The sequence below is a fragment of the Ascidiella aspersa genome, chromosome 6 (assembly GCF_963924565.1).
Source record: "Ascidiella aspersa chromosome 6, kaAscAspe10.2, whole genome shotgun sequence".
NCBI classification, from domain to species: Eukaryota; Metazoa; Chordata; class Ascidiacea; order Phlebobranchia; family Ascidiidae; genus Ascidiella; species Ascidiella aspersa.
Window position 1 is genome coordinate 10044781 of NC_139452.1, and position 20020 is coordinate 10064800.

Consider the following 20020-nt stretch of genomic DNA (forward strand, 5'->3'; position numbering starts at 1 on the left):
AAATGCGAGAATTTAGTTGCAGACACAAATCCAGTTTACATAGAAGTTTGTCTTTGTTAAATGACAGTTTGATTTACATAGACTCAAGTGGTCATATGCTCACCTCATTACCTAACATATTTTCCTGACCGCGTTAAACCAGCTGTTGATTTGACGGACTGGGAAACGGCAGTTGCTCACATGTGTTTGCTTACTATTTGATTGCTTGTTCTGACACAGAGGTCAAGTTCGGGTCAAATACGTGTAAGCAGATTAGAAAGCGAATTTTGTGTTCTTATCACTGTTAGATTTACAGAAAAAAAGCCTGACTAAATATGTGCCATAAAAGTACACTATTCGTCACAGTATTCGTTGCGCAGGTCACATATTTTCCATTTATGGGACGCGGGTTTCACAGTCCTGGCCTACCTGATACCACGAGATTAGTCATTTAGTCAACAGAGTTTATTTCTCGCGGTAGACGTTTTGACTGTAAAAACAAGAGTGTTTAAGGCCCGTTGTTTGATTTCAACTAATCTGTTTTGTGACAATGAAACCAATTTATGAGGCACTATATGGCCAAGCCTTCGATTTAAACAAGGTGGTCCCAACCACAAAGTGATTTGTGGTTATACTTTCTTGGGGGGAATTGAGTGTGTAGCAATTTCTACGGCTGTAGTAAAATCGCGTTATTTAAAATCTCTGCAGAGCACCTGTTATGTGTTTATACGTTACACTTTCATTTTTCTTGTTTTAAATCGAATGTTTTTTTTTTGTTTTGCCGGCATTGTTAATTTAACGAGGTAACGTTAGCCTGGGCCTATTTAGATAGTGGATTAACATAATATGGCACCGAAAGATTAGCTAAGTTTTGTCAACAAACTGCAAAAACAAGAATGGCTATGAAAAATCATAGACCTACAAATGATAATAATGACAAAACAAAGGACGACGTAAAATAACTAGGGGTTAGCGAGTATAAAACGTGCTTGATCTGCCGAACTTTCGACAAAACTTGGATTTCCCGAAATCACGCCGTGATTCTGGTAGCTTCCATCGTCGGTAAGCCTCTGCTGTCCGTCGTAATAGTTCATGTCGTAGCTTCCTAGCAAATGACGCAAACACGGCGGTCAAGGCTTGCGGTTTAAAGCGGTGTTGTAAACAAGTTACTTTAAAATCGTCTCGGTATATTATTTGTAAAAATAACATTAGTCAAAGTGATGTCATTTGTGAAATAAATGAAGTCCAAGTCAATTTACTTTAATAAACAACAAGTTAATTTCTTTACAAATTAAACTTATAATTTATAAAATTGGCTATAGCAAGCAAATTGTATGTGCAAAAATTAAGATAAATAACCCAATTTTTTTTGGAAAAACATGCCTATAATGAAAACATTTCATTTTAACCAAATCATTTGATGAAAATACTTAGTCAAGTGAAGAAGGCCTAGTTTTGCCTAAAATACTTCATTTGAAACAAGTCATTTCAAAACATTGACATAAGTGCACTGAAGTCAAGTCATTAGCTTAAGTCCTTATACAACACTCGGTCAAAGTCCGCTTGTGCAACAGGTTCTCACCAGTCAAAATACGTTGGAATTTGTGTCGAATCAAGCCGGACTGCGCTGCGTACGAGTCGATTTCTGCGTCGGACAGCGCTCGGTCGTAGATACGCAGGTCGTCGACAAGGCCTTGGTAGTGCGAACCTGACCCGTCCCAACCAATCGCAAGCGACAAAGATTGATTCCCGCTATAGGGTGACTGCAATACAACATCTCGTATTAGAAAATTGATGGGTTTTGCTGCTGCTAGCGGGGCCGATGTTCAATTTTGCAGTATAGACGTATTTTGATTAAGTTTGTTTAAAAAACTATACGTTTACTGACATTAATGGATAATATAGTTCACCTAAGAAACGTTTTTTGTGAATATCTATCAAGAATGTCCTTGGTACGGTAACCAATCTGTTTAATTTTTTTTAAATAATATTCTATGCGCCTGTAAATGTTTTAATAGGTCTATGTCTGTACTCTGCAAAGCAACGAACAAATCTTAATGCAAATAAATTGTGGCACTCTTCTTAGGATTGTTAGGAAAGGGGCCAGGCCAAACTAAATTTATTTCTTTGCTTTAATAACGAGTGTTTAATGTCAAAACCCATAATGTTAACTAATATATATTTTGGTGTTTTATTGCCATTGAGAGTTTAGCTTTAATGTCGACGTTGAAGATAATATCGAGGTGAACCCTTGAAAATATATAAAAATGATGGTTGGACTCTAACACCACGATCGTAAAAAAAATTTGTCAGTGGAAGCATATAAGTTATCTCTGTAAGCATTCAGGAAGCCTACTGAGAGCGCGTTTTAGATGATGTATAACCTAATGTGCTGTATAAGGTGCATTGACATGGAATGTATCACAGCGCGACTTCCTACATTTGAAATGGAATGTTTAGGCATCAACATGCTTTAAGTGTTTACAGACGGCCGGTGTGCAACATGGTTGCGCGTTACGTGTTGTAATCAGACCATTATCAAAAACAGTCTAAACCAGATGTGTCAAACATAAAGAAAAATCGTTTAGTGACTATTAGACAGTGTTATTTAAATCGACAAATATGCAATTGACAAAACCGAATTGTTTTTGTTATGATGCTAATTGAATATCTCAAGGGGGCATAATAAGGCACAAAAAAATTAAAAAAAAACATGGGTGCGTTTGAAAAAAGGTTAATACCCACCGGACTGAAAGGAAACTATTATACTTTAAAAATACTTGAAAGCACGTTTATGAAAACACACGTTTTATTGCTGTTCAACAAGGCATGAAGCATTTTCAGTTAAAACGAAATTGTCCGTTCTTTTTTGGTTATCACCTTTTGTAAACCTATTATGTTTTGGTAAAATTAGCTTGTAAGGCAGAATCGGAGCTGCGCCAATTCTTCTTAATTTTCTTCATGTTTTCGCTTCGTGCATCTTATACGCGCAAAAATTTTATAGCTGGACGGCGAGACCAAACGTGAAATGGTCGTCATTCACGATGCGATAAACGAACACCTATGTATACTTGTTGAAAAAATAATAGGTTTGAAAGGGTAATTACTCTTATGAGTTTAAACCAGAACAAAAGCTTTCAATTTACCCAGTCAACGGCGCTAACGTCCGACATCTTAACATAGTCGCCGGCGGACGGCAAAGATCCATTAGTCATAAGCGTGAGCTCGCAACCTCCGGCGTCATATCGGAGCGTTACGTGTGACCAGGCGTTGTGCTCCAAGGCTTTTAAAGATGTAACGGTGGTGGTGTATCCGAATGTCGCAGACAAAGTGCTGTTAAACAATGTAGTATTGTTGCCATGTGATGAACTTTGTGTTGCATAATCGTAATTCAAAGAGAAAGTAAATATGTAACCGCCCATATTCCCAGCACACAGTGTGTATTTTTCTTATTTAAAGGCAAAAGTTAACACTTTGTAACAGCTTAGAGAAGTATTATCTATTTAAAAATGGACCGTTTTCCTCTGACACCATATAACGTCATTAATATTCAAATGGCGCGATATTTGGTAAATTGTACGTCAAATTACTTTTTCCAAGAAATTGTGCGTCTCAGATAGAAATCCACCGCTTTGGATTGTGAACTATGGCTATAACCCACATATTCACCCGGTTTGGATCGGTGCCGATACAAAACTATCCAAAATATCGGACATTGTTGTCAGCAATTTCACTGGTTATCTATATATGTTTGCCACAAAAAGAAAATGCGTCAGCAATCAGCATATAATAAATACAGACATTTTTCAGTATACGTCTAAAAGCTGTCTTTGCATACTCTTTGCTAACTCGGTATAGTGTTTGTCTGATTTACCCGTTTTCAATAAATACGCAGAGCAAGGTGGAATTGACGGTACAGAACACCGGTTGCCTTGCAACAGTTTTGTTCGCACACTTCATCCAAAACTCAACCGTAACACTGTCTTCGAAATTGAACGACTTCGTACTTGGTAAAAGTACGTGGTCGTCGACGCCGTTTAATGACAGGGCTGTGTTTTCCCTATAGAAAATGAATTTAAAAACATTTATAGCGTTCGATCAACAGCTATTTTTTCGATATGGAAACGAAATCTCTTTGTTATAACAAATGACTTTCTTGGTTCTCTGAGTTAACATATTGAAAGTTAACGTTCGAAAATGGGGGTAACTCATTTTTAGTAACAAATTTTTAAATTATGATTATTTATGTTTTTGCAATATGAGAGATAAAAAATATTACAAACACGTATAGTTGCATTAATTGTATGATTACAAAGAAGTTGATTTTAGTTAGGTCTTAGTAAAAGCTCCTGTTTCATTCAGTGATTTAAAATTTTACCCGCAAAACATATTTAGGCTATATTTTGCGAAAATACAAGGCTGTATATGGAATTACCTGTCCGTGCATTTTATTTGGAGATTCGACCAAATTATATTTCCCTGGTTAAAGGCGAAAACTCCGACCCTGCCTCCAGTGTAACGTGTGTCATACACCGAACCACTGTCAACCAATACATTGCCGTTCAACAAGATCACAACTCTGACAACACCTACTGAAGGCCTGAAACATATATTATTGTCAAATCAGATTTCAATGCAATATAAATAACTTCAATATTTTAACATAAATATTAATAATAATAATTAAAATATTGACAACTAATTTTAACCATACCTTGACAACTAACTTTAACCATATAATATTCAGGGCCCCTTATTAGTACCCTGAACATGTGTTGCAAAACGATATAAGAATATTTTACGTATTAACCTCAAACATTTATTCGGAAAACCAAAAAAAATATTGACAAAGAAGGTGTTTACATTTTGCTCTAGCCTAGTCGTTTAAGTTCGACTTTATGTAGTAATCGAAAGGTGAGTCAGAAAAGCTCTTTAGTTTTTAAATCATGACTGAAAACTTTAAAATAAAATAAAGTCCTTCCGGCTAAATGTCGAATGATATTACCGAAATTTGTTTTTTCATATGCTGAAGAGAATCCAGTGTACAAATGTCGGTTAGGTTTCGATATGTTACAGTGTTGAATGATTTATTATGCAAGGTATTAACTGGGATTTAGGTTGTTTTTAAATTACTTGTTCGTCACGACAAAGCTGAGTAAAAGTAACTTGGAATCATGATCAGCACAATACACACCTACAGTCCAATCATAGCGAAACATGGAATTTATTTTACACATGCTTAAGCTGCTTTACCTATGTTGGACTCGGAAATTGTAGGGAGTTTTCGCTTCCCAACCAACGAGCGTTGGGTCGTGGTAAATCATCTCGGCTTGGTTACTTGTGTCTAATGACTTCCACAACGCGTCGGCCATGTTCGGTCCAGGCCCAGTAAATACCGAATCAACCATCTTAAAAATATACCTTTGGATAAACATGTTTGTAAATATCGCGATGCTTTGGTAACTTGCAGACCACGGCAAATCACCAAATGAGACACCATGGGCTGGTCACTTACATTTTTTTATGGCAAAGCTTCTAAAAATAATTAAATGTGAGGAAAAAAATTTTAAGTTAAACGCTAATCATAAAAGAAGGAAGTTTTGCATGGAAGGCGTTTTCACTTTTCAACATTCAGGCCGAGAATGGAGTCGTAACTGTCCGTTGGTTAACTTTAAATAAGCCATACGAACAATGCTGACTGCCGATAGGTGCATTGAAAACCTTATACCTTTATCTGTATACCCTTGAGAGAAGTCTGCAATCCACCCTGGTCGTCGTGGCGGTGTTCGCCTCCCCATGTTACCAGATAGAACTGACGGTTGTTTTGATAAGCGAAGACAAACCCAACCAAGCCCTCGCTTGTATCGTGGTCCACGTAGAAGCTTCCTGTCAAGTCAGCGGCACCGTAGCGCTGCTCGGCTCCAATCAGCATGGACGGAATAGGCGTCGTTGCTTTCTGCGTTACGGCACGCCCCTGTCGGTCGAACGTTTAGTTTTCAATGGTATGTTATGCAATTACGATTATACAATGCAAAAATTGCTCATAATTAACCCGTCCGACAGCAGAAGAGCCGCAGAAAAGCCGAAGACAAAAAACACATTTCTTTACGTACCCAATGTGCACCGTAAAGGTAATAAATAACATTTTCTTCGCTGGCCTCCACGCAGAGTTCGAATTTTTACCAAATTACAAACAGGTTTCACCGCGAAGATGTCAATGTTTATCAGTAATATCTTGCAATAAGAAAATGTCCTAATAAAAAATTTATAGCTCTGTTGCTACAAGATCACAAAATGGTCGTACAGAGCGATTCGCGATGAACAATGTAAATATACATAGTCTATCATCGCTTTATTACTAATCTGTATTTGTTCATATAATTGAATCTAAGCGAAAAAAAGTAATTAAATCGGTTTAATTTTAGATATATATTCTTAAATCAGTTTGAAACAACCCGAGTCCGACTCCGGCCGCGAAAACAAAATTGAATGCGATACTGCGACACCCTAATTAGACTTCGTCCTAAAATGTAAAGTCGAGTCCCGAGTTTGACCCAAAACAGTTCAACCGACTCCCTAGAGTCCTGAGCTTGACTGCGACTCTGTGCCCTGTATGTCTCCTACGCATTGAACTAAAATGCAGGTAATCAATTCATTTATACAAATTTTGTATAACTCATCACCCCACAAAACCTGTGAAAATTTCTACCCTGTGCTACCCGCGATTTCTAGTGCGCAATTGTTTTTTAACAATGTGAGCATATTTTGAACTATCTTCAAAAATATGCGCACTTTTTTGCACGTTTTGGCGTGCACATTGTGCAAAATAACGCCACGTCCTCTGTTGCAAAAGCAGCTATACAGTGGAGACGTATTAGGGTAAACCAATCGACTTTCTAGTGCGGAGTCCGGCTCCGACTCCATAGTCCCCTACACGGCTATAGGTTAATGTAAACATAGCAAAATATTTTTCATTAGCTGACAGATGGTGTGTATTCAAGTATCTTCTGCCGTTCTGCTTGCCTATTTGTACAACGAATTCGCATGTTTAGAAATTTCGTAAAACTGTAGCTGTGATTTAAAAATCTCTCGAGGTTTACTGATACACAGATGTTATAAAGCCAAGAAAGATTTATTTTACAATGAAAGCTACTTCCAAAGTAATTTGTATTGGTTTCATTACTGTAGCAATGTTACCTTGTGATAAACTTTCCATTCAGGAAGAATAGTTCCGGAATTTAGATTAACCACGATATAGGGCAGTAATGCTGTTTGAGAAATTGTTGGATCTTTGATGCACGTATCGTCAACGTCTAACACTCCGTCGTTGTCATAGTCGTCTTTGCAACTGGAATCTGAAACACGACGGTTTAACGTTGGCTCCGATTCGTATATGTTTAAGCATAAAGACCAGCGGTTCCCAAACTTTTTTAGCTCGCGGCACACTAAAAAACAGACTTTCAACAGGATAACAATAAAGTAATTTACAATCGCCCTTAACACACGACTATATACAAAAGTCTCAAAAATTATTAATTTGTAATGAACAGAGCGCATTTTAGTCTAAAATGCTTGCGTGTATGCCTATTGGTAATACAAAACTCTTTTTTCAGAAACTACAAAAAGTTTCGTGGCACACTTGACAATCTCTTGAAGCATACTAGTGTGCCGCGGCTTACCGTTTGGGAATCACTGATAAAGACTGTTTAGCATTGCTTAAGACGTATCATTTGCTTGGCATTTCTTAAGACGTAGCTGACGATTCTGGACATCCTTGCCCCCATAGTCGTTATATAAGAAAATCACTTCGATGCATTTATTTGGGAATGTTTGATACTGTACTTTTTGACTGGCGTGCTACTTTTTAAGGCTGAAATCGTCTAGTCCAAGTCAACTTGATATGGTTTAACTTATTAACCTATTGAACACGTTTCATTTTTCAAATACCGTCTTCCACAGTCGGATCATAAGTAAACGGGCAGTGGTCTTCCAGATCGCTTTTTCCATCTTCATCAGAATCGATGTCGCACAAATCTCCCAGCCCATCGGAATCCCAATCCGACTGGCTCGGGTTGGGAACGAAGGGGCAATTGTCCAGAAAGTCCAAAACGCTGTCGCCGTCTCTGCAATTTGTAATCAGATTACTGCACAGCAGTGTTGCAATGACTTAAGTCAATGACTTAACTTTAGTCACTGCTTTCAAATGACTTGACTTGACTTAAGTCTTTTGGGCAAATACTTAGACTTGACTTAAGTCTTTTGGACAAATACCTTGACTTGACTTAAGTCTTTTGGACAATTGACTTTTGTTAAAATAAAGTGTTTTCATTAAGCATTTTTATTTAGAAAATTGGGTTATTTATATTAATATTTCACATAACAATTTGCTTGCTATGTGATGCGCTGATATTATTTTTTACTTGAGTATCGCTCTTCATCAAACATGTTTATCAGTTAAAAAAAATGTTTAACGTTTTAATTTTATGACAAGGACATGACTTGAAGTTGACTTTGACTGGGACTCAAGTCGTTTCAAAATGACTTTTATAACGCTGGGGCACAGCATCTGACCTAATTTTCGGTTCTTTGGGCTTTTCTATACTGTTCGTACAGTCATCAGCGCAACTGCCTGTAGCAGTGACAAACTTTAAGTTAAGGGCAGGTTGTTCTTAAAAAAAATTGACGCTAAGAAAATATGTTTTCAACACAATTAGTCTCAAAAGTTAATTTTAGTGCTTAATGTAGTACATTAGCTTATGATAATTGCGTGAATAGATCAAAATGAGCCCAGGTCAAGTTATTAGCTGATGGAATAGTGATAAGGTATCCAGTGCAATGGCGGACTAGGCCTATAGACAAATTGCTGCCACCAACGTTGCTTACATAAACAAAAAGAATTAGACAAGTATACAATACTCACGCGTCTTTTCCATTGTCACAAGCATTTCCAACTCCGTTCTGGTTAGAGTCGCTTTGCCAAACATTGGAATCGGACACGCAGTTGTCACAAGCATCGCCTACACCGTCTCCGTCGCTATCTGGGCCAGTAGTAACCATGGGATCCAGGGGACATAGGTCAGAGCCGTCCAACACACCTTATCAAGGGATAATTGTTAGATTGGGTATAGAATAATAAGTGAAGAGGGGTAGCTGAGAGTTGTTTTTGGTGATTTTGTGTTTTTCTCGTTAAGTCGTTTGTTTATTAAGTCAGAGAAGTTTTAGCATGTTCACAATATATTAGTTTTTCACAATATATTAGCAACTGCGGCTAAAAACTGCATATTCGCAGTTCTGTGTTATCAATGTATCCACCTTTTGGGTAAAAATAGTCATGTGAGCTCTTTTGGGAGCCCTGCAGTTTAGAGGCCGCTCTTTTAAATCATATTTGAAGCCTGAAATAATTAAAATGCTGAATCAACATACCGAAGTCAACAAGTCAATAAATAGGATATTTTCGGATGTTTAGGTGCTTCCGAGCTGTAATTTCGGTGTTTTAGGGTATACTTTTAAAAAAGAGCCTCACATAGCTAAGTTAAGGTACATTTGGAAAAGAGTCTGACATAGCTAAGTTAGGGTACTTTTGGAACAGAGCCTGACATAGCTAAATTAGGTTACTAGGATTGTTGTGTAAAAATAACACCTGTTTAAAACTTAGACCAACAGATAAGTTTTACTTTTGAGAATGACTTTTATCTGGTTTATCTAAAGGTTACCATCGTTATCGTCATCGTCATCACAAGGATCACCCAATCCGTCACCGTCCGTGTCGTCGTACTGTCCAATCAGAAACGGACACGTGTCGCACGCGTCACCATGGCCGTCACCGTCGCTGTCCAATTGAACACCAGAAGCATTGTAGTTAGGCACAAGGGGGCAGTTGTCCTTTAAATATGGTCAACACTTTTACCAAGTGTAGGTGAATATTGGGCATATCTATTTCTCTGAGTCTAACTGTCAACTGATTGGCACTAAAGGCTGAAAATGTCAAAATTTTGTGTAAAAGCGGGGGTATATGTTGCGCGAAAACAAGTATTTTTTAGATGAAAAAGGAAACTGGAATGCACGGTAGAAAATTAATGCAGGAACCAATACTACTTTATTTCAAAACAGAACATTGCCTTTTTTATTAGGTTAGTTGGGAACCGCGTTGAAACTACAATGTTGGACACATACTGATGCCAATCTTAAAGGCATACCAAAATAGCTTTTTTACAAATCTATGACGTTCTGCCTGTATCGTATAAGAGCATTACTACTCATAGTTTGTTGCTTCAAAGAAGTGAAATATATAAATGACACGATGAAAAACAGTCCTACAAAGTTTATCAACGTCTGATCGAACGAATCACAATCAGTGTAAATCATGTAGAAATTTCTGCCAAAGTCATAATTTTCGACGTGATGAGCATCACCTTGTAATCAAGCACGAAATCATTGTCGTCGTCCACATCACAGGCGTCTCCTCTTCGATCCCCATCAGTATCTTCCTGTCCGGAGTTTGGAAGACCGATGCAGTTATCCTCCGCGCAAGCGTACACGTCACCGCACTGTATGAAGAGATCTGGCTGTCCGTCCAAGTCTTCGTCGATTCCACAGGCTTCGCCCGGCCCAGCTTGTCCGATTGGACACTGCACACAATGCTATATGTGTTGCTGAAAGCTCATGTTATTTGTTCGTTGTGTCCTTGATTGTAGGACCACTCGTTTAAAATAACAAGTTCTCGACTAATCGCCTACTAGTTAACTGATCAAAGAGTCGTGAGTTCGAACCTAACCGCATGCTAACTGGTTTTCGCTGGTAACGAAAAATAAAAAGGGTGTCATGAAAATCCTTGAAGTTGTCATGAAATTGACTGGTTCGGTTACTCTTTGAATGAACCCCATGTTCTCTGATACGTAAGCTGTTATCCTTTATTGACAATCATAATGTAGGTAAAACATTCTAACATAAAACGCAATACACAAAACTGATTTCAAGTGCGACTGAACAAGCAATAAAATTTGATAGTCGGCAACGCAACTGAAAATTATTAATTTAAATGGAAGAAAATTGAAGTATTCAATCGGGAACATCACCTAATTGTATATCACCGTTGTTGTACAGTACACGTATGTGTATGTCTTTTGTTGTACGAATTTCACAGTAACAATATTTTTTAAGTAATCCCACAGGGATCATCACAGTCCAACATCAGTTAGAACCCAAAGGTAAAGGACTTAATCTAATTACTCTAAGTTCCTGTTTTTAAATAAACAGGTAAATTTCTAGCGGTTAGCTTGTATCCCAAAACGTTGCTTCTTTATCTTAAAAACCAAATAAAAAATATTAAAAGCAATATTATAGTCGTCAAATTACGTACTAAAAAACATACAATATAAGCACGGAGTTGTAACCCATCTTATCGCCAACACTTAATTCCGTAATGACTATAACTACTGTATTGTTTTTTTGAAAATATTATAAATTTTGTTTAATGCCAATAGCAATGCAAGAGAAAATCTGTGAACAAACAGTCATAGGCTGTGATTGCACCTTCTTCAAAACTTCTAGTTGCTGTTAAGGCATACCTGACACTTGTTGTTGTGGTTGCTTACTGGTTCACAAGAAGCACCCTTGTCACATCGAGACCGAACCACTCTTTGAACGCAAGGGTTCGATTTGACACATGTCGTGTAACCCGTTCCTGTGTACCCTAAGGGACACTGACCGCAGGTGTAGTTGCCCTACGGAAAGAAACCGAAGATTTATGAAGAATTTCGATGTTAAATCAGTCTTGGGTACACTATGCAGTATGCACGGATCTGTAATGTAGCTTGATAACAAATTGCAAAGCCAAAAAGGTCGAGTAGATCGAACTGAAGATGATACAAGCTCGTATCGAAACGTCTTAATCAAGATGATGTCGATCTACTCAACCTTTTTGGCTTTGCAATTTATTATCAAGCTAAAGCAGTCTTGTTTTGGGAATACTAGAAATTTTTTTGTTAATATTTTGCGGCGTGACAAGTATATGCCAAAATTTTGACTAGCATAGGTACGAAACAGACCGTCACGATAACATTTTTTAAATCAAGGGAAGGTCCTCTTTCTGACCTAGGTATAAACGAAATTTTTCAAATATATAAATAACTTCACTATTATACTGAAACAAATAAATTCAAATATTTGACTTTTTTAAGGAAATTTTGCCAAAATATTGTTTTTTTGTTAGGCAAAAAATTGCTGTATACAAGAAAACTTAGTAGCCTACTTTGAATTGTTATTAGAGATTAACAATAAAGGTAGAATTAGTTGCGTTAGACAGAAAGTTGTAGTTTAAATGCCCATGCTCATTTAACGTCGCATCAGCATCTATAACACTCTTTTTCGGACGAGTATAGCGATACCAATTTGCATTTGTTAACGGCACCTATGAACATTATCAGGCATCAAGAAAATTGAACCAAATTTTTGATCATGTTTTAGCTACAAAAAAATAACAAAAAATATCGTTCTGCCTCACAAAATTTTGCCAACAATTTTATTCCAAATATTGTTCCCGGAAAAAAATTTGCGATTTCGAAACAAACTGTGCTTCCCCGAAACGAAATTGGGAACAATACTAGGAGCACAATGCAAATTCCTCAAGTGAGCATCTCCAACAGCAACTGAAAAACAATAACACTTAAGAGGTGTTATTTTACTTGAGTGTTGTTGCACTCAGCCAGCGAGTCGCAACTCGACACGGGAAAGCACTCGTCGACGTCATCACAGACTTGTGGTGGTGACGTTGCTTCCAGCCCGCGTCCGAAGTAAGGCTGGCCTTGGAAGCCGACTGGACAGCCATCGCACTGGAAACCCCCGTATGTGTTCGTGCAGGCGGAGGCTTCAAAGCATGGGTTTGCAAGAAGGCACTGTGGTAAATGTATCATGTAACTAAGACAGCTTATACATGATTATTGTTTTGCAGGATCTCATTGTTGCACTTTTTGGTATGCCATCCTGTCTTTTTGTCGACTGGTCATTTTAGCAACGGTTTTGTTTAAAATTCAGTTACAAACGTCGTGAAACACTATTTCGTTGCTCAATAACGCTTTTTCAGGCTTAAGTACCTTAACTTCACTAACCTATACCAAATTTATAGGCTAATTTCTTTATGAAGGTTTATGACATATTTACATGTTGTCCTACGTTATTTTTGTTACTTAACAGTATAAGCAACAAAAAACAACGTGTTTACCTATATTCAATATAACGCAGAGTTTCAAAGGAATTTAAAATTAAATTAGAAACGAAATCACCTAATATTATTAAATCTGGGTAAGCCGATACGAAAATAAGTAAGAGTAACATGCAACCTCGTCAATATCAAAGCAGCTCCATCCGTCTCCACTAAAACCCAACGGACAATCGAGGCACTCGGCAACCATCGTGTTGTTCAGAAGCTCCACGTTCACGCATTGAACATTCGGGAAGCAAGGGGATGAACTCACTTCACATGGACCTATACACGTTAAGCAAAACAGCCATAATATCCTGCTATTCTCTTGTTTTTTGTGTTGTGATCCGGGTTTGCCTTACACCTGTTTTTTAAAGATTCTGGACCAAATTGCGTGCAATATTACCCTTAAATTAATTGTGGACTTAAAGCATGGTTACCAGCAAATCGATTATTAATTACCATACTTTGAAGTTGAACAATCGGTGTGATTTGAAACAGAAGCCCAACTGTGCTCAATATTGCAAGTATTACATTAAACCGGCTATCAAACGAGATTACCGTATACTCTTCACTGTCTTTCATCTTACGGCCAAATTAACCCTATAACCGGCTTTTAAATGTACACAACATCTAAATTTAACAGTTTGTCAGGGAGAACGTTTCCTATTAAGTGATAGTAACTTACACTTCCCATCACACCCTTTACAGCCTCTGGAACCATCGTTGGACCAAGTGCCCGCTTTACACGGTGAACATTCTGCTGAGCCCAGGTAGCTGTGGTAACCTTGGCCGAAATAAAACGGGTGGTTAAACTAAATCGACCACTGCCGCATTTTCTACTGGAGCTTTAATGGTTTAGTAGGCTATGGCCGAAGAATAGCACGCCACTAATATATTCCGCTCGATAAAATGTGTTGAATATTTTAGGGAAACTTTAACCTTTTTCAGTTGATTTTTTGAGTGTGCAAATCAAACATTTACCAATTTTCCTATTACAGTTTTGGTAAACTTATTGAAAATATTTTTTATTGAAGAAACAAAACAATTAGATTTTTAATTTGCAAATCAAGCACTGCAGTAGCGAATGTGAGAAACCAAAGTAGATCGTTTAAACTTTAAATATACAATTATATACTTTTAGAGCTTACCAGAAAGACATGTTTTGCAAAAAGTTGAGCCTGTGATGTTAGCAAAACTTCCAGCGTCACATATTCGGCAGTGATCTGCAATGCAACAACATTACACCACTTTCAATATTAGTCCCAGTAAACCTTTAATCAAGTAAACACAGCGCTGTTTAACCTGTCAAAGCAAACATCGTAACTCCTACCGCTTTGTCCGTCGGCCGAGTAGTGACCCAAGTCGCACGGGTACCTCACTCCGCTGCGACACTCATGACCGGGTTCACACGACGTACATGGTGAACACCAGGTGTCGTTGCATCCCGCCGTGTAATAGTGAGTTGGACACGTGGACGCTATTCCGTCACTACACACCTAGAGATTACAAAAATAACAGATAACTATTTGTTGGTATCTTATGATTTCGGCCGTTGCTATTCAAATAATCACTTATATATCTGGAAAGCTTTATTTACCACTGCGAAACATATGTTGATATTTTGACAATATGTTTTAGAGTAATTGAAACTTAACTTACCTGTCAACACGTTGTTGTAGGTTTCAAGGCATTTAGGTTTATATTAAGCCTACGAGACCTAATCGAAATTTTACTTTTAATTTTATTGAATTTTTAAATATGGCACCTGCTTCAAACTTACCTATGACATGAGATAAAATATAAGTAGTAAAGCGTATTTGACGATGAACAACTAAATCGTATTAGGGTTGATTGAAACCTGCTACAAGTACAACGTGATTGTTCACGCAACGAAATTGCGTTCTTACGTGGCTGTCGGGACAGGGCGTACACTCGGCTCTTCCGTCTCTAGAATGTTCCGTGGGAGAACGTCCGCAGGTCGCGTTATACAGCGAGACATTGGTCGGTGTGTCGACTTCACCAACGGTGGCCGAATCGCGGCATCGGGCACAGGGGAGCTTTCGGCCATCTCCGGGGCAGTAGTAACTTGAAGGACATCGGTGGCATTCGCTGTCGCCTGCCGTGCAACATAATTGTTTTAAGATAGGCTATAAATTTTAATCCGAAAACTTTTACATTGACCAGGCGTTAGTTGAGATAAGGGCTTCTGAACTGAAAGTAACCCAGAGGTGGGCAATTATTTTTTACCGCGGGCCGCATACGAAACCTAAAATGTTGTTGAGGGCCTGGTCAAAAATAGGATGTCAATTTTACGCAATATGACGTCATGCTATGACGCTATGAAACAAGTAAGCTAACGGATCTGTTACTACGTTAAAAGTCGTGCGTAAATTTACAACCGAAGTTGATTTGAAGAGGGCAAGGTATCGGGCGTAGCGCAAAAAATTGCGAATATATTTGATATAAAATGCAAACTTTACTTTAGATTTAAAGAGGGACGTGAGGCATTAAGCACAGATAAAATGCATGTACTTTCCTTAATTTGTCAGTAATAATCAAGTGTTTGGGGCGTTAACCTAACAGCTCAAAATTAAAACACGTCAAAACTTTGCACAGAACAAGTTACAATCCCCTTTTTTAGTTTTTGGGGCTTTAAGTTGCCGATGTTTTTTCTTGCGATACATTGGACGTATTGCAAAGACGGTAGAAATCACAATAAAACACAGACATGGCATTCATTAACCAAATTAGGTTGACAAAATGCGAACCGAACTGGCGTTTTCTGAAAAAGTTTCCATCTAAGATATTTAATTCCAGCTTAACTCTATGGCAGCATATTTACAACCAAACAATAGAGCGACCACAATGTAACCCAAAAGCAGCAATATCGTTTATCTTCGTAAACACTGACCTTCCAATTTTGCAAGCTCATTACAACCGTACAACTCTAGTCGGAGAGCGATGCCGATATTCCAAGACACGGGCATTACTCGAAGGTATCGAGCGACCGGTTGAGGATCAAGAAGAATGCTGACAAGGCTTGCAGAGTTGTTGTTTCCAGTTAAGATCTGCTCGGCTTTGAACGTCGAATTTGTGGAATTGCTTGTCGCTGTATTGGAAAGTGATGGTTGTTTATCAAATCCGTTTCTCGATTACCACGTTACGCAATTCAATGGTACTGAGATTATTAAAATGAATGTAATTAATTATTTCATTATGGGACATTTTGCCTAATATTCCATTGCACTTCAAGGTGAGCACGCTTAACAATGAAAAACATTCTGTTTTATCCCATTTTTTGATATATTGTAAGTACTAGAAGTTGGATTTTGTAATACATACATACATATTCGAGTGCGCGCACTGCACATCTTGTGGGCTGAGCACCTGAAAACCGTAGCCCGAAGATCAAGCAGAGAGCGCAAGTCGCGATCAAGCAAATAATCTTTGCAACAGCGCGTGTCTACGAGCAAAGCTGGCGGTCGTGAAAGGAGAAGAACATCTCTCACTACTTTACAGAATTGTATACATGCTAGTGCAATGTATGGTGACGCGTGCATTGTATTGTGATGCATATGCAGTGCGCGCACTCGAATATGTATGTATGTATTACAAAATCCAACTTCTAGTACTTACAATATATCAAAAAATGGGATAAAACAAAATGTTTTTCATGTTTAAGCGTGCTCACCTTGAAGTGCAATGGAATGGAATTAAAATGTTGAAATTCCAAGGCCTAATAATTGCCATTATGCCTTACAAAAATTTTAAAATAGCAGCAGTTGAATTTCTTCTAAGGCAATAGTTAAAATATTTGCCTGCTGGTTAAGAACATTAATGTTAGCAAATTGTTTGCGATTTGGTAATAAAATTTAATGTGTTATGTGGGTTTGATAATATGAAAACTCTATTGATAAGGAATCTTCTGGTCTTACCTGTTTCTAACTCATATTTCTGCCAGAGCAACCCATCATCGCTATAAGAGAGTACAAATTCTTTTGTCCAATAGTTGAACGTTGAAGAACCTTTGATTGCCATAGCATGTAATCGAGTTACTTCCAAGAAGTCGATCTAAATAAGTTAAAAGAAAAAAATACCTTTCTTTGTCGGCAATTAAACTTTTGTAGTGATCAAAATAAAGTGCTTTAATATAGTAACTATACGCGGGTTTCAAATGTTATCTTAAAAAATATAAAACTCAAGGCATTGGCGAAACTTAAACGCTTGTTAAATTCGATAGGAAAATAGATTATTTGGTTTGCGGTATTATTAACAAAAACAAGTTAAAGTTAAATAAAATCGTTTAGCGACACTCAATAGTTGTGCGGAGTTTTGCTTTATGTAGGTCAAATTAAAAGTTCGAAAGGTTTACTTCTACAAACATTCTAACTTTAACAATGGAAGTCGTGAAAATATAAGCCGACCTGCAACCATTGGTGTTGGTCGTGTGTTGCTGGAATCCAAGAATCGAGATGAGATAATGATCCTTCCATGGCGTTGTAGGCGCTGTAAGTATCGCTACAATTCCCAAGCACCATTTCGGAGGATGCAATAAACGCTGTGTTCATGAACGGACCAAGGGCTTTCTGACAACCTTTTTAAAATAAAACAGCCTTAAGCCGCCTGAAAGCAGAATGTTTTCCGTTTCGTTACTAATTTAATTAGAAATGTACCACATGCTACATTTCTGTATTTAGGTGCATGATTTACTATCGTGATGTTATTTTCTTCTATGAACGACTCTACCTTGCATCGCGCTGTAGTAGCCCGGTAGTCTCGCGTAGAGCTCTGTCATTTTCGAGGCAATGTTTAGTGCAATGTGAATCGTAAATTCTAGTTGATTACCAAGCAGCCTGTACAGGCATGAAGTCGAAACCTGAAATAGGCTATTGTTTTATGTTTTGGAATAACACTCCAACAACAGTTAAACATGCAAGTTTGATCAACGAAAGTTATTCTGTAAAGTACACTTGCCTCTATCGAAACGTTGGCGATTCTGCCCAGCGTTGGAGAACCACCGTCAAAAGTTGCGATTTGAAAGTTGAGAAACTCAGTTGACTCATTTCCAGAAGAACTGGCGAAGTAAAATACTTCCTTTGCGTTACTTTGTTTGTATAAGGTGTAAAACTTTCATTTTGATTTGGTGCCGACAAATTGGCAACTTTTGTTTTTCGTTGCATTTCCATTCTTTTAATATTTTTGAATATTTTAAATATTATTTAGTTTTTGTAGCAAATAATCCTGACGTGATAAGGTTATAACTCGCTATTTTTTTCGATCTTAGCTCTTTTAAAAACATGTTCAATTTAAGGCCGATTTTGGATTTTACACATTTTAGCGCCACTCGTATAGTCCAATTTTTTCTCAACTTTCCCAGTTCAGTTTGTTATTTCAGCCAAGCGTTTAATGCAAACATATGTCGAAGCCAGGAACCGTAAAAATCCTTAAACTTTACCTCCTTATTACGTCAGACAGCGTATAGTCGACCAGGGCGTTAACGCCGCTGTCGGCATCGGTTGCGTTCAAAGCGAGAAAGGGCGTCGTTGCCGAAAGTGGTGGACGCAAAACGTCGAAACTGCCACCGCTGAAGTTAGACGTGGGGCAGTTGTCGTTGATGTCGGTTACCTGGAGTCTGATCACCAAGGATCCGCTGATGTTTGCTGCCGTATCCTAACATGACGGGACGAGTTAAGGAAAAATAATAAGCCAATGTCAAGCAGAGTTAGATCAATTGTAATTTGTAATTGCTGTAAATAATTACAGTTTTTAATGTTATTATAATGTAATTGAGGCATTTTCATTCTGCGTAATTCTAACTGTAATTGTAATTTACTAAAATTTTGGCTCAATACATTGATATTGAGAAAACTGAAGTTGAAATTTGTAACTGATGTTACAGTTTTTAATGTAATTGTTATTGTAATGTAATTAAAACATTTAAGGGAGTAATTGTAATTGTTATTGAACTGAATTAATGTAATTTATCCAACTCTGATGTCAAGTGGTTCTCAAATTAAGACCAGGGTCGAAGTTCTAGGGTACACGACATTTTATAAATGTTTCTTTGATAACCCCGACCACATCCTTCTTATTGAGTTTAATGATAAAAACAAATACTTTTACAACTTGTGTATACATTGAGTGGTTGGTGTGCTGGTTTGAATTTTAGAATTATTACTACACTATGATGTTATTTGTATTATTTTACAATTAGTAAGGCCATCTATTACTTCTAAGAAGCAAAAAAATATCCGCCAGATAAAAATGTTGAGAACCACTTCTGTGCAAGGTTATAAGCAAAAAAACTATGGTATAGAACTAGACTTGTTATAAGTGTCTGTGATAATATTTTATATTAAATACAGGCTGGTTTTTACAAGAGTTTAGTCATTTGTGTTTATTTATCATATACAGGACTACAGGAGATATTTTAGTGTTTATTTAACTGTGTCTATAGTCAGCCTCATCGAGTTTTATTATAAGAATGTATGTTTGATTTATTATGAGGTTATTTTGATTTGAGCTCCTATATTTCCCCAACTGCCTTACATTATTGTGTTCACTATATCCTCAATTACTTCGTTTTACCTCAATTATTACATGTAGCAAATAGGTCTGCTCATTCTCATAGTCAAGCGAAGATGCGACGAAGATATGAGCAATAACGTCATTTATTGTCAACAAGGTGTCGTTTACTGCAGTTGTGACGTTCTGTGGTTGAGCTGGATAGAAGAAAAGCATACATAGATATATATACAACATAAGTTTGATAATGTTGTTGCTTAATAAATTTCCATGGGATTTTAAATAAAATAAATAATATTTCCCCCTTGAAATATT

The 20020-nt window shown here is 37.4% G+C and overlaps 1 protein-coding gene across 1 annotated transcript in view; it reads right to left on the reverse strand.

Moving 5' to 3' along the window:
- Positions 1-941: 941 nt before the first annotated feature.
- Positions 942-20020, reverse strand: part of LOC146139619 (uncharacterized) — a 40295-nt gene continuing 21216 nt past the window's right edge. Inside the window, exons 38-63 of the mRNA XM_083392498.1 lie at positions 19769-19902; positions 18636-18850; positions 18155-18254; positions 17927-18056; positions 17605-17774; positions 17116-17251; positions 16092-16289; positions 15088-15296; positions 14511-14676; positions 14329-14403; positions 13866-13964; positions 13317-13462; positions 12663-12872; positions 11547-11702; positions 10392-10607; positions 9693-9861; positions 8900-9074; positions 7927-8102; positions 7177-7334; positions 5708-5953; positions 5233-5387; positions 4415-4579; positions 3854-4039; positions 3126-3312; positions 1562-1742; positions 942-1084 (exon numbers count right to left, since the gene is read on the reverse strand). Coding sequence (XP_083248624.1) covers positions 942-1084; positions 1562-1742; positions 3126-3312; positions 3854-4039; positions 4415-4579; positions 5233-5387; positions 5708-5953; positions 7177-7334; positions 7927-8102; positions 8900-9074; positions 9693-9861; positions 10392-10607; positions 11547-11702; positions 12663-12872; positions 13317-13462; positions 13866-13964; positions 14329-14403; positions 14511-14676; positions 15088-15296; positions 16092-16289; positions 17116-17251; positions 17605-17774; positions 17927-18056; positions 18155-18254; positions 18636-18850; positions 19769-19902 — 4301 coding nt within the window. The remainder of the gene's footprint in view (positions 1085-1561; positions 1743-3125; positions 3313-3853; positions 4040-4414; positions 4580-5232; positions 5388-5707; positions 5954-7176; positions 7335-7926; positions 8103-8899; positions 9075-9692; positions 9862-10391; positions 10608-11546; positions 11703-12662; positions 12873-13316; positions 13463-13865; positions 13965-14328; positions 14404-14510; positions 14677-15087; positions 15297-16091; positions 16290-17115; positions 17252-17604; positions 17775-17926; positions 18057-18154; positions 18255-18635; positions 18851-19768; positions 19903-20020) is intronic.